This window comes from Amaranthus tricolor, chromosome 7 (genome assembly GCF_026212465.1).
Source record: "Amaranthus tricolor cultivar Red isolate AtriRed21 chromosome 7, ASM2621246v1, whole genome shotgun sequence".
NCBI lineage: Eukaryota > Viridiplantae > Streptophyta > Magnoliopsida > Caryophyllales > Amaranthaceae > Amaranthus > Amaranthus tricolor.
The window spans coordinates 18,302,875-18,318,288 of NC_080053.1; the positions used below are offsets into that span (position 1 = coordinate 18,302,875).

The window sequence follows — 15,414 nt, forward strand, 5'->3', positions numbered from 1 at the left end:
CATAATTAATGATAAATCATTAGCTTAATAATGACTACTTGTTTGAGGAGTAATTATTTATTCTGGATTTATAGCTAGTAGGTATTGTTTGATTATTTTTTTCATTGATAATTATTTAATCTAGGTAAGTGTTATTATTCCTATCAAAAAAATAGTGCTATTATCATTTTATTATATTTTCTTCATTAATTAAATTAATTGAACAAATTAATATTTTATAATAAAAATAAGATAGTAATTCATTATTATTTCTTAAAAGATAAACATATATGTTTGTACTCAAAAAGCTTATATTCAAAATTCGCTCAGTCATTAAAAGTTCCATGACGACCCTGGTAGAGATGATCTAGGAAGAATAATAAAAAAAACAACCTTTGAAATCATGCTTGCATAGGAGCACATAATGAAACTAAAATAAGCAATCCTGCTCAAAGGGAGTCATTAAATGAAAATAAGGTGATTTACAAATTTGTTCATGTTCAGTTCTTCCAAAGGGATGACAGCTACCAAAATGGACTTGTACTACATCAAAATGTGTAGGTAGCTTGCTTATTTACTCCTAAATCCTATGTAATATGTATATGATCACATACATTCAAGTATAAAAAGGGACAAGAAAATGCAACAAAAATAGCCAAAGGCCTTAAGATTTGAAGGTAGCTTAAAGTTCCTCTGCCTCTTTCTGCCTTAGGAAAAGAATGTATTATATGATACATGTAAGAATAAATGAAATCGAACCAAAAAAAATGGACAACTCTTCTTTAGTGGTATACGAAAACTACAAAAAAAAACCTATAAATCTAGTAATGAATTGTGAAAAACAAGTTAGCTAAAACAAACAAATACAATAAACTCCTCCCAGTAATTAAAGAGTTAGCTGATGAAATTCTATGAGCGCCTACGGTGTGCACAGCTCCTGTCGCTAAATCCTTCACTTTGATGCTTGATGAACCTGATAAATTAGTGTGATAACATCAAAGAAAGATCGAACTGACAATGCAACATTGTTTCTTTTCCACATATATGAAACAGCTTCGATTTAGCATAAGATTAGACATTAACTATAACGTAAGATTAGATGTTACATCTTAGCAGTATAATATCTAGTAGCAAGATGTTGTGTACTTGTGGTGAGACAAGACTCAGCTCTCATGTAACTTCGTCTATATTGTCCCTATGTCTTTACACTTGCAACCATGAATGTTAAGAGTATATAACACACCCTGGGGCCTCAACCATGAGCTTAAGCTTTTGGTTGAGTTGGTTTCTTAACCAAGCCAGCATGACAAGAGGTCACGGGTACGAATCTCAACCACCCCTCATTTAAATTGGAATATTAAGCGCCAGGTATAAGGAGGGTTTGTGTTGCATGCCTGGATTCACATCTCTAGCTCAAAGGGCTCTCGTGTGAGAGGGGTGTGTTAGAATATATAACATATCCTGGAGCCTCAACCATCAATTTAAACTTTTAGTTGAGTTGGTTCCTTGACAATAAATAAACTAAGAAAAATAATTTAAACCACATTAACCTAATATCGTTCTCTAATCAGTGATTGAGTTTTATTTGGCTAATATTTCCCGTGACATCCTCTATTCTCTGCCTCGAATTGTGTGCCATGAAGGTAGGTTGCGATTTGCGAATAAAAAGGAAGCTTTATTGCCATTTGTAAAAGCTAGGACAAAGATACTCACAGTTGTAATTGGTCCATCCAAGCTTTTGATTTTCTAAGTCATAAAATACCACTTTACTGGACAGTACAATATCTGCAACCCAAGTTGAACATATCAAATTAAAGAGGCTGTAAGAGTACCATTAGCATATGTTTAGAAAATAGAAGAATAATAATGGCACCATACCTCCCAAGATAGTGACATCCTTCCCGTCTCGACCCTGTAATCCACTGTTCATCCAACCAACACACCACTTATCTTCCTAGAACACCACATTGATACAACTGATCAGCAATGAAATGCAAATAACGAACGAGTGGCACTATGCTCTGAGCACCAACCTTGTCTTTTACTCGAGTTTAGAATGAATGAGTAGTACTTTGCTCCATATTTTGCAACATAACTATTACACTATACGATAACTCTAAGCCATTTAGAAACATTCAACTCTTGTGTTCCTTTATGTTCATGCCATTTGATCAGAATAACTCGAATTTTTGGATCGAATGGGGCAAAGATAAAAGGACATAGGAGGAACAAAGTTAAATGGTAAATATACTTACACCATCATTGAGCGGAAAGAAGTACTCATGAGGATATACTTTCAACTCGAGAGACTCCGCGAAATGGAACGTAACATGTGGGAACCCCTCATCTATCCTGAACACAGGTAAAATAATTAATTTACCGAAGACGACCTAACATAAGATATACAAATACCAGCGCAGTAAAGGATAAATAGAAACTCCGGGTGGCAAACATAATTTATTTGACAAAGAAATTATTGAGAATCAAGTGGAAGCTCCCTCCCACGTCCAGCCATGAGATTGGGAGTCCGATTCTCATTGCTCCCCACCTCTTATTACTCCTTTACAAAATTTCCCATTTCCGTTCTAAGTTGGCAAGAGCAGAATGGGCCAAAAGAGATCAAAAGTGACTATAATTTGTTGGGGTATAAGCAAATCAGGTAATACAGAGCAAGATTTCCACATGGCAGGAATCTTCTTATTATAGCTTGTCAGCATGGACGTCCAAATTTTTAGCATTCTAAATTATGATATATGGTGCATGGATTTAACTACAAAATAGCCACATTGGTTAGTTTGTTCAATGTGTAGTTATGGACCATCGTCCAAATCAAGGCAAAGATTTCCACATGGAGGATTGAAGTACTTGTTATAAACAAGCTACTATTTTAAGTAGTTTGAATTTAGTATACTTATTTTTGGTGCACTTTCTCAGTGGGGCTTTAGGATTTTGATTATTTTTATTATGCGGTGTTGTTTGGGCTGGGTCTAATTTGATCACCTCTATCACGCATTAAATATCCACAGTTTTTGAGGATTGAAGATGAAGTTTAGACTTAAAAGTCAAGAAAATTAACGGTGATCCATAATTAGACGTACTCATCTCAGGGCACAGCAGCATTTAAATGTTGGCTTTAAGGCAATCTATCACCTAAAAAAAATTTTAGTCCAGCATACAGTGTGTTCAAGTCAATTCTAACAAGATTGTGGCACTAAATAGCTAACTTGTTACTATTACTATTCTCACATAACAAGGTGTAGCAATGCAAATGGTGACACGATGCCTACTCAAACAGTTGTGTTCCGTTCGAGTGAAGTGTCTTTGAAACTGAATATTATTATGTAAAAAGAAAGTACAATATTTTATTTTCTTAAGTTGGGTTCCTGAAATCATTACATGTATTAGATTTAGATAGCATGTTCAGATTGTTCCATGGACATTTATACTGGGCCAGTGTCATGCAATAGCTATGTCCCTGACTAGCATCACCAAAATCAAAGCACAAATAGAGGATAGATTGTAAAATGATTGTTAGACGGTGGATCAAAAGGAGCCATGTGAAAATGTAGTGCTTACTACTCTCGTATGAGCTACTCTTATGAGAGACCATATTTATTCGAATCCCGTTCTGATCTACGATTCGGCGATCCTAGTTAGCTCAAGAATCTTAATATGGTAGAATCGTGCGATCCTAGTTAGCTCAAGAATGTAGGTGGTAGGATCATAATACGATTCTACAATCATACAATCCAACAATCCGATCCTAAAAGGGTAGTTTAGCTCGTAAAATATTTTCATTAAAAATTAGATTTCACCTATGTATAAATAAATATATTGAAAATAATATTATCAATATCATTGTAAAATTCAAGTTTTTCTTGATTTTCAGTTTAATGATTATTAAAAGTATTCTTTTTCAAAACTTAATAGATGAAATCAAATAACTATTTACTTACACCATAAAACTTAAAAGAAAACAAACATAATTGATAATCAGTAATCCAAAGCACATTAATGTATATTTAACGCATATTTTTAGGATCACACGATCCTACAATCCGATTCCATCAATTTCGATCCTACCCAACAACGATTCTAGGTAGAATCCCGATCCTAATAACCTTGTGAGAGACCATCTCCCGGTGAGACGACTTCAAACGAGAAACTCATATTCTCCTAATATGTCTTAGATGGGCTATTTGGCTCATGTATAAGGCGCGTCTCTCGATGAGACCGTCTCATACAACAATTTGTTATCTCATATATGGAAAAAATTCATCATTTGCAGGAGGTAATTCCCTAAAAAAACCAACTATATGGCATTTGCAAACGAAATAAACGAAAACGTCAAATCACATTTGTGATTTTGCTTCCTATGAACAAGTCAAATAGCACACCTCCACACCAAGTTTTTTGTCAGAAAAGATTTTTCAGTGATATGCTACTTGCTACCATAATTTATCAGTCAAATGGAACTTACCTTCCAGAGTATTGGAAGCATTTGAATTGATCCTCAACAATATGTAATTTTAAATTGGGCTGCTTGGAGAGAATCTGCTTATTTCAAATATAGAACATAAAAAAAGATTTTTATTAAACTTTGATAATAGAAAACCGGAGTTTCTTATAAGATGGAAATCGATTCAGAGGACATACAGTGTCTACAATCTTGTCATAAACTTCATCTGGAAGATAGGCCAAAGTTGTACCGCTGTCAATAATTGCCCCTCCATCGCCACCAGAGAGTTCTGAAGAAAGTTCTAGAACCTTACCATCCACCTCTATACTCTTCATCACAACGTTGTAATGTGCCCTAAGAGGGTAGTAGCAGTCTGATTACAACATACGTATCAGGTTTTAATACTTAAAAAAAATTACATCCTAACAAACAAATGACTCTAGCACAGACCTCCAAAAAGTTGGACAAAGCTAATTAAACATGCAAAATGACAAATAACCATTTGAAAAGACTTGTAAGTAATCCCGCTCATACAAGCACTTCTATAGCTTTCCTATATGATCCCAATTGATGAAGATAAACTAGCTTCGTACCAGTCTACCATACTCCAAAAATGTGTCTATACAATGTGTTCTATAATGCGCCTTCTTCGGATAGAAATCCATGAAAGCCAAATGTGTCCTTAAAATCCAAACCACAGGCTATAATGCACAGCCCTCTAGAGTTTGCGTTCAACATTCTTGACAGGACGAGGAGGCATCATTTGAGATGGGAAATGCTCCTAGGTCTAGGTATTCAAGATGTACATGGGCTTTCAAACGACTCGTTTGATTACTGGTATTAATTGGAGGAATGGTGATGAAAATTTAATATATGATCAAGCTTGTCCTACTTAAATAATCCTTCTGAAGATCCATTAAACCGGCTAAAGATCATTCTCTCATTTCTCAAGTAATTCAACCTCATCGATGAGGGAAAAATTTTAATAGCCTCCATTGCACCACTAGGAAGATAGTACGCAAAAAAAAAAAGGCTCTCACGTGCTGTTTGTAAAGCACTTCAACCAAATAAGAATTACAAACATATAGAATGTAAGTTAGGATATATGTATCAACAAATAGATGTTCTCAACATCGTAGCAGGCTAACAACCATAAAGGCGAACAAAACCAACACATTTACCAATTACTAACGAACGGGAACAAGTTAGTATTAGTGGTTTCCTCGATAAAACATGAACAATGTCAAAGCCTTAATCAATGAAATCATAAAACTCGATATCAGTGGACATGAGAAATAAATTCAATATGTTAAACATGACATACTGGTTTGGAATCAATGGAGTAGTTTTCAGCTTCGGTTCGACAAGTTCCCCTATTGACCAGATTCCACCTCCCTTATGATTGTCCAAGCAATGAGAGAACATCTTTGGCACCTTTTTGACTGCAGCAAGCTGTGATAATACCGAAGAGTTTGCTTGTCCAAAACCCATGATACCATCAAGTGCTTCATCAGATGTACTAAGTTGACCAGATTGTTTAGCCCCACACCTTAAAAGAGAATAATTTTGGAAGCATTGAACGTCATTATAGAATATCAGGAACAGCATTCTACGCTAGCTCAAAGGAAAGCATCAAGTATACAAGGTTTGATTGATCTGATACATAATCAAATACAAACTTGATTTGCATTTATAAGAAAGGATAGAACACCAAAAGCACAGCAGAGATACAAATCTATAACTCCATCTAGAAAGCATCACTATCCTTGTTTAATTCATAATGTTTGGTATGGCTTAATTTTAGCTCGCCACTAATTAAGTTCTAGATTAATCTAGAGCTATCATGTTAAAAAAAATTTACTAGCTAGCTATGTCGGTATATGAAGCTGATTAGAGACTAATTGCTATAAATCTAGATGTTCGTGAGATGGTGCACTGATGGATTTTGCTAGAACATTCTCAGCAACTTACCAAGGCATTATGGTATGTATTGCCTTTAGCTCTTGTATAAATATGAAATTCTCTTTGCAATGACAATCACAGAAAAGACAAATCAAAGAAGCCACAACAATAAGAAGCCTTCTACTAACAATCACTTCATACCTTCCCAAATATAATAAGCCTACATTATTATATTACATATACATGCACATATATTATCTTCATCCATTATTTTGTATCTTTTTGTAATTTAGTTGTGAAAGTTTTCATTCTCTTTATTGCCCGATTACTTTGGGGTTCTTGTAATTCTTTTGCATGTATATATTACATATATATTACATATATTATCTTCATCCATTATTTTGTATCCCTTTGTAATATAGTGGATATAGCTTTCATTGCGTATATTTACTTCTAGTACTTTGGGGTTCATATTAAAATAATTTTGGAAATTTGCACCTTGAATGAAGTGAAATTTTGAACTAAAACACTCGATACATTTCGGTAAAAGAGCACGGTATTGCCATTTACATAACGTCAAGGAAGGTTAAGCCCCAAGATAATACACAAAGCCCAATAATCATCTCAAAAGAAAGATGCAATTTACTAAAGGAAAAAAGTATAAGATTCACACACAAGCAACAACATTCCAAGTTGCCATCATTATGGCTATGAATCAAATTTTTAGTGCTAACAGAAATGCCAACCACAAAGGCACAAGCCACAGGTACTACACCATTTTTCTAAAGCTTACAAACTAGATAAGCATAAAAGTAAATCTTCTTGCATTCAACAAACAGAACAATCATAATCACAAAGCATATCACCATAAACCTAGAATTAACAGTGTTCAGAGAGAACATATACACATTTTCCTGCACATTCCTCGTATATCTCAACTTAAAATGAATAGGCGATAAAAAGAACAATTACCCAAAAACGACAGACCCATTCCCAGTTGAATTTTGTGAAGCCCCAGAGGCCTCATTATAGTGATAAGCATCCTCAACAAAGTATCCCGAAGTTGTGCTCCCATCACCATAAGTAACTTCATATTGACAAAGCATATCTGGTTCACAACCAGCTAGAGTACCCTGGTATATCATGGTACATTGACTATCGTCACAGTTGACTAATGTGGCCGAAGATGAACCTTTCGGATCATAAAGATTCAGTTTTATCTACAAAAATACAAGTATTGAATGTTCAGAAGCCGATGAATACAGATGAACAAAGTCAATAATGGGTCAAGAGATTACGCAAGACATACTCCAAGCCCACTTTTTTTGGGGCACTGCTCACATCCTGCACAGTTCACCCATAAGAGATCACTTCCTGTATCAACCTGTACATGATACTCCTTAGGAGGCTGCCCAATTTGAATTTTTGTAAAGTAAAGCCTGCAAACACATACAAATTATTCAAGAAACTAACTCAATATTAATCTTTATACATCAAATCATAATCCACACACATGAGCTTTTAAAAAATTCATAATACTTGCAATGTACCTTTGGCAAATAACAAAAATCTAGCCATTTCTTGTATATCTTCCTCAACTAACATAAATAATAATTTCTCCAATTGCAATGTAACAAATTTCTAATTAACAAATCTAATAGACATAAATTACCAAAAGAAAAAAAAAACAAAAATATGGCCACACATTGCACATAATTTCTAGTGATTGTCCTCAAAACAAAAATTAATATCCAAGGACAAGTCTATGTTATTACAAAATACAACATATGTCAAAAAAATTCCTAATTCAAAATAAAATGCGGAGCAAAAATTTACAAACTTTTTGAAGATTCTATACAATTTCCAGAATTATCATATATTTTTCCAAGTACTTTTTTTGGCCCGTGTGGTGGAACAAGTTGAACATGCTAACAACCTCTCCTATTCAAAATTACATACTCAAACAATCAACCCAAAAACAATTTATCATTAACAACTAAACCAATTATAATCAAAATCAAAGCTTTAAAATGTATGAAAAGTTGTAAGAAATTAAAGAGAGATAGTAAAAAATTAGACAAACCCAGCATCAGAAGGCTGCCCTTTACCACCAAGAGGAATATCAACAGCTCCAAGCATTCTACCATGGCGACGAGCATCTCTTTCTTTAAGCTCTTTCAATGTTCTTTTCCCACCTTTATATTTATGCTCTACCTCAAAAAATGCATTGCCTGAACCCATTGAAACATGAAAACTTTGCCATATACATAGACCCAACACCATTAAAACACTCAAATTCATTGCTTTTTTTTTATAAATTACCCAACAAAACCCAAATTCAAAATTCAATTTTTTTGTAAATTTTTGAGTTTAATTTGCAATGAAGCTAAAATTATGATGGGAATTTGCTCATCCATCAGTCTATAATTTCTATTTGAGGTCGGTGGAACTTGGATGGTGGATGAAAGAGAAAATGAGGATGAATTAAATAGAAATACAGAGGAAAATAATGGAAAATTCGGAGACAGATTTGGTTTGAAATATTTCCGCAATTGATCTTGCGCGTTTATTTAATTTGATTTACTTGATAGAAGACTACTTTTATTGTACAACCATGTGAATTGTCGTCCTTATTTTAGGCACACCGCACAACAATAACGTTTCATTGTCCAATGTAATTAAGCGATTTTCATCTAGTTTTGTTTATTTTTTTATTATTTTTTTGTCTTTTTATTATGATTTATAAATCACGGTTATTGATAAGGAATTTTTTTATATGATTCTGTTAGTTCTGTACAAAACCGCTTCAGTATGAGACGGATAGTCTAATCAGTCTAAATTATAATTTTACTAATATATAAACCCGTGCAATGCATGACTTTTTTTAGTATAAATTAATATAAAGAATCTAAAATTTTAATTTATGATGAAATTTTGAATTATCGTTATATTCAAATTTTTTTGTTTATTATTAATTAACAAATAACCATGTATGTAATCTAATCAAGGTAAATTTTGAATACTATGTCTGCAAAAAATTCAAAGTGCAAATTTTTTTTTCCCACTTATTGCAAATTAATATTACATTATAAAATTATTGCTAGATTTTAATGCATCAATTACAAAATTATTGCAAATCAAGCATACATATCCTTACTTAATGTATAATTCTTGGATTTTAATGTGTCAATTACAAAATTATTGCAAATCAATTATAAAATTTCCTTATTTAATGTAAGATTAAATGTTGTATTTAAATTGCTTAGTCAACAGCGTACTCCAATCAAATTAATCCAAATGTCAGAATCACTTTTATCGCGATATTTGTTATTTTGCTTCAGCTTTATTAGAATGTATTGTCATTTTGCTTCAGCTTTATTAGAATGTATGATTGATATCTTTAGGGTCAAAATTGATTTTTCAATTGATCATTTTAAGGTCTGAATTGATCATTTTTAGATCAAAATTGAAATTTTTTATAACAAAGCAGACATGAACTCTTGATCATTTCTAAAAAGCGTTCATTTAATGGATCATTTTAAGGTCTGAATTGATCATTTTTAGATCAAAGTTGAATTTTTTATAACAGAGCAGCTATGAACTCTTGATCATTTCCAAGAGCATTCATCGAATCATTTGGCAAAACATAACTCGAGATCGACACTTCCTCCACCTTCACATCAACGGTAAGCAAACAATACACCTACAACTTTATTTCCAAGTCTATTATGAATAGAAACTGTTAAGGAAAAAGCAATATAACTATTATTGATCAATCATTAAAGAGTACAAGTACTCTTATGTTCCATTATAACCATCACGTTGCATTGAATAAGAGTACTTGTATTATGCAATGTATTAACACCATTATTGATAGTGTTATTGACTATTCATTTGTTGTTTGAAATTCATCCATAGAATAATAGAATAATATCATTTGATTAACTTCATTCTGAAACTATGAAAACAGAACTATATTTAGGTAGAAAATGATTAGCATAACGTCAAAATTGACACTTATAGGTCAAAATTAAAATTTTTATTTTAATTAATCTGTTTAAGATTTATTTTAAGTTTGAAATTGATACCTCTAAGGTCAAAATTGATAAATGCTCAAAAAATGGAAGAAAAACAAGGAAAAGCATATGAGATTGTTATACGCGCGAATTGGGCCGGATTTTCTCATAATGAGACTGTCTCAGCCAAGTTTTTGCGCATATGATTTGAAAAGACGCATATATTTTTGTCCTAAATAAAGAGATATTTTCTTATTGACATATAAGTATAGTATTATTAGTAGTTCAAATTTTCGTATAATAATTAGAGTTTGTTAATATGAAAGTACATAAAAATATAAATATCGAAAAAAGAAGTAATTGCAGATTATCATTATAAAATTATAATATTTCTAATAATATAGGAAAAATTGTAATAGTTAGAGTTTATTAGTATGGATCTACATCTCTTTCTCCTGCCATGAAGAGTATTAATTCATCCCAAGTTTTTCATCTAGGCGTTCAATTCACTAGTGGAAAAAAAGATATATACCACGCCACATATGCTGCAGTTTAATTTATAACGCAACATAAATGTATAAGGTGAATTTGGAAAAAAAAAATTACATTATATGCTCAAGTTCCTTGAGAACCGCAGCATATAACACTCTATAATGTGTTAAACGCTAACGCTGCCGTTTAGAAGGAACCGGAGCATATAAGTTTTTTTTTAAAAAAACGTGCCTGTTAACGTTCATTTTGTTTTCATCCGAGAATTTGCGAGTTACAAACCTACTATTTCATCCTCCTCTAAAACCTAATGTTTCTTCAAGCTAAGTTACAAACCCCATTTTCAAGTCTTCAAGTTTCACTCGTCCAAAAATTCTCGTCATTTTTAGTTTTTCTTTCTTCTTCAAATTGCCATTGTTGGTATTTTCAAGCTTTTAAGCTTTCAAGTTTTCATTTCAACTTAGATTCATATTTCATCCCAAAATTCAAGCTTTAACATTTCAACTACTTAGGTTATTTTTCCTTTCAATTTTTTATCTACTTAAACTTTGATCAACTCATTTTTGTTCCCCTTCTTAAAACACTATTGTTGGGTATTTTTAGAGCTTATTTTAACTTTTTGTTAGTAAAAATGATTGTGAACTACTCTTCACTTTGAGGGCATAACATTATCATCTAAATACCAAGGTAATTTCTATTCATATATTAAGTTCTGTTTTGATATTTTTATGTGTTTGTAACTACTAATTTAGATTGAAAGTTGTATTATTATTTATAATTGAATGTGATCTTACTTATGTATGTAGTTGTCGTTTGTGAATTTGACATTTTTAAGTTTATGTTATTAGTTTGTTCTTTATTTTGATTTTTGTGTAGTTTGTTTAAAAGTGTTCCACTGAATGTGTACGAAGAATAAGGGTTTGCTCATACAGGGAAAATATTAATGGATATGAGACAGATAAAGATAATGTCAATGAGGATGTGGATCGTGTTGATGAGATGATGAAGGGGGTTGAGGATGAGTTAGGAAAACGTTCTTGTGTTTTTGACTTGTTAACAGAGGATTCTCAAAAGCCTTTGTACCCTGGATGTACAAAGTTCACCAAACTAATAGTTGTGTTGATATTAAGGCAAAGTTAAATTGGATTGACGCTAGTTTCACAATGTTACTAGAAGCATTAGGTGAGATGCTTCTTGATATAAATGAACTTTCAAAAGTAACATATTATCAAAAAGCTTATGTGTCCTTTCGGCTTAGAATACTAGAAAATTCATGCGTGTCCAAATGATTGTGTATTGTATCGGAATGAAAATGAAAACTTAGAAGAGTGTAATGTGAGGGATCCCCCTAGATGTGATCATAGTATTTTGGCTAAATTGCAAAATGTTAAAAAAAATGTTTAAGAGTTCGACATCGATTCTATGGATGTGATATTTGGCCTGTAAGTAATAATTTTTCTGATTATGGTTTAATTTATGGAAGCTATTTCATTTAGGTTTAATTTAATGTATTTTGTTTATAGGAAATTACAAATTTTTAAAGTGGAGATCTATTCAAGTCTGATTCATTTGGATGAACATATTGTTTGAATGAACACAATTCTCTTTTGCTTGAGAAAATTGACAAAATGAAATTGAAGAAACAAATATTGAAGGAGATTGAAGCATTTTTAAAGATTGAACTTGCTAAACATGTAAATACTACAAAAGCTTTAGGATTTGTGCTTGTTGCATCATAATTCTTATTTTTAACCTCCTTATTTATGTTAACAACATTAGTTTTTAATGAAAAACAAAGGCTTTGTTTCTAAGAGTATTTATGTTAATCATGCTAAAAATATAAGACAATTAATGTAATGAAATGGATTCGATTTGTTTTGATATCCATTTTCTGCCTTGGGAGATCCATAAGCAACATCATAATTATTAATTCAACAACAAATATGATATAACTTGCTCAACTAGTACGGCAAAATATCAATGCACTAAGTAACGGTAGCAAATAACAGTACACTGCCTATTTTCTCAAAAACTAATACAGATGTTTTAAAAAGCAACATTTAAGTCATTAGCATACATATGATTCAATCTCTCTAAATTCAAGAACTCTTAAGTATTAGACTAACTATTGATTACTATTAATTACACATTCTTCATTGGTTGATTGTTGATGCTTGAATTGAGATTATGTTAAGAGGATTTTAGCCTCCCTTGATTGGCCTTCCTCATTTAAATTTGCGTTATTAAAAAATAATATTATAGTAGTTAGGTTGACTGGGCTATTAACTGATGTATAACTATTTTTGTTAAATAGTTAACTGACATACAGTTTCAACATTTATAACAGAACCACTAGACATACCACCTCCATTTGCATCCTTTTCCCACCTCTACCTATTGTACCCAAATGTGTAATTAAATGATGATGGGATGGTTGGGATTTTGAATCTACTCTTCCTTCATTGGCATCCCTCTTAGTCTTTCTCTTCCTCTCTTCAATGGTAGTGGTATTGAGTCAATAGCTTTACCCTTTTTCAGGACACTATCTTTTTATTGTGTCATGTGGATTTGCTATAATTCATCTGCATGCCATGTCTTGTGTATTTTTCTCATTTCTTTGAGTCCTCATGAGGACTTTTTTTTGTCTTTTTTGGTCATTCGGGACCAATTTTGATAAAGAGGTGGATCATTAGGAATTTAGGCATATCAACTTCAAGCCAATGACACTTTCCCATGCAAGGAGCTATGCTTCCTCTATAAGCCCTCATATATGCAACTTTGGTGTAACATTCATCCACATATGACTCCAAATCTCTATGTAGGTAACATTTAACCATTAATTAAAGTTTCTTTACTTGATAAATCTCCAATTAATTGATTTGATAAAATCTTGAAATAATTTTATTTGCATAATATAAGCATATTGATATGTCGCTATCAATCTTAAAAGGGTTTTGTTTACCTATTCAACCTACATATTTAACGGATTAATAAGTCTTAGACATTGTAAGTAGATAATTTATTTTTTAGCCCTAAAATTCCTTAATTGTTATTATACCTCTTTTGAGTGAAGGTTTAGGGGTGTTTTGGTGTTTGTGTTGCCCTTAGTGTTGTCTAAAGAACACTTTGATTGTATCCATTAATTTATTGATAATTAGTGAAAGCGCTTAGTACCGTATGTGGTATTTCTACCTCATAAGTCAAAACAAAAAAAACTACTATAAAAAACCTTTTTATTGACTTTTAACTTTCTAATTTATATTTTCTCTAATAAATAACGAAAAAATTGATTTTTACCAAACATCTCCATAATAGTTAGCTTAAACTATGACTCTCCACTCTTTAGCAATTTGCACCATTTTTTACTCTCTACTCTACTAACCCACACTTCTTACTTTCCACTTTACTAATCCACACCTCTTACTCTTTATTCTAATAGTCTACTAGCACGTTAAGGTTATTGCAATATATTTTATTTTGCATAAATTCCACACAAGAGTTTCTATTAAATCCAATACCCACATCCCATCTTTAGATAGCCATATATTCACCATCAAATTTGTAACAAAGGCACGGTTGCTCATGGCCCGACATGCAACCCGGACACGATATGTCCAGCCAATTACTATAGTGAACCACATGCATGCCAAATTTACAAATTATTAAAATGGTACGCCTTGACATATGACTCGCGTGAAAGACCACCAACCCCACGTTTTATAACCAAATTTTGGAAAATAAAGTAAGAAATGAAATATAATGATGCTTTAGCCTACAACACAACATGACTTGAACTACTGACTTGGGTGCTCACGTCGTATTACAGGCCATTGTTTCATAAAATGTGAATAGTGATTTTTACAATTTTCTTAAAACATTTGCATAGTTTATTGTGCCGACACATTTAATGTTAGCATTCCACCTTACTTTAAAATCTTGGGTTTATTATTGCCCTCACTCCGCAGGCATGGACCGTTATGGCAAGGTACAACCTGTTGCCTGTAAAGATGGTCATGGATCGAGTCTCACCAGATCCGGACTCAAATCCATTTAATGTATTAAGGCTTTAGGGTTTAAACGAAGTTGTAATTTATATGGGTACGGGTCTAGGTCTAAATTTATGAGTCGAATCCATCTAAGAGTCTTTAGATAGAGTCTGAGTCTGAATTTATAAATTAAAATCCAGAGCAAACCTTTTCATTTGGAAACATAGATCGGATTTAAACTCATTAGATTTCAATAAATCTAACTCATACTTATAGGTGTTCATTCGGGTCATCGGGTTGATTTTGGTCGATTGTTTCGATTATGTTCAAAATCGAGTTTTGTGTCCACATTGAATTTTACATAATTATAAATCTATTTTTAAGTCGGGTTTCGAATACTAGGTTGGGTGAATATCGAGTCATAAGATTTATTTTGAATACGTCTACCCATACTTTAATACAAAATTGGATTTGAGACGAACTCAAACCTTCACTATCATGTGCACCCATCTAGAGGCTTTAGTCGGTTCCTTTAAACAAGGAAGATCCAAACCACAAGGTTACAAAGGCAAGATATTCTCCA

General features: G+C 32.4%; 1 protein-coding gene across 2 annotated transcripts; it reads right to left on the reverse strand.

Annotated features, from left to right (window-relative positions):
* Positions 1-296: 296 nt before the first annotated feature.
* On the reverse strand, positions 297-8,950 carry LOC130817892 (aspartic proteinase 36-like). Of its 2 annotated transcripts, XM_057683853.1 has the most exons (10): positions 8,424-8,950; positions 7,650-7,779; positions 7,313-7,560; positions 5,763-5,987; positions 4,636-4,792; positions 4,460-4,533; positions 2,235-2,331; positions 1,858-1,933; positions 1,693-1,764; positions 297-952 (listed from the first exon to the last, which is right to left on the reverse strand). In XM_057683853.1, exons 1-10 carry the CDS (start codon positions 8,639-8,641, stop codon positions 801-803), a joined length of 1,449 nt encoding a protein of 482 aa, XP_057539836.1. In that variant the 5' UTR covers positions 8,642-8,950; the 3' UTR covers positions 297-800. The 2 variants fall into 2 exon arrangements, 1 of the variants encoding a protein (XP_057539836.1); XR_009043885.1 differs by lacking the exons at positions 297-952; positions 1,693-1,764 and having other exon boundaries at positions 2,013-2,331; positions 8,424-8,917.
* Between the last annotated feature and the right edge of the window lie 6,464 nt (positions 8,951-15,414).

Excerpts from the sequence above, each read along its gene's own strand:
- LOC130817892 (XM_057683853.1), bottom strand. The coding sequence starts at position 8,641 with ATGAATTTGAGTGTTTTAATGGTGTTGGGTCTATGTATATGGCAAAGT. Across the intron at positions 7,561-7,649 it reads CCAAAAAAAGTGGGCTTGGA|ATAAAACTGAATCTTTATGA; the intron begins GTATGTCTTGCG and ends GTATTTTTGTAG. Across the intron at positions 5,988-7,312 it reads AATGGGTCTGTCGTTTTTGG|GTGTGGGGCTAAACAATCTG; the intron begins GTAATTGTTCTT and ends TTCTCTTTTAAG.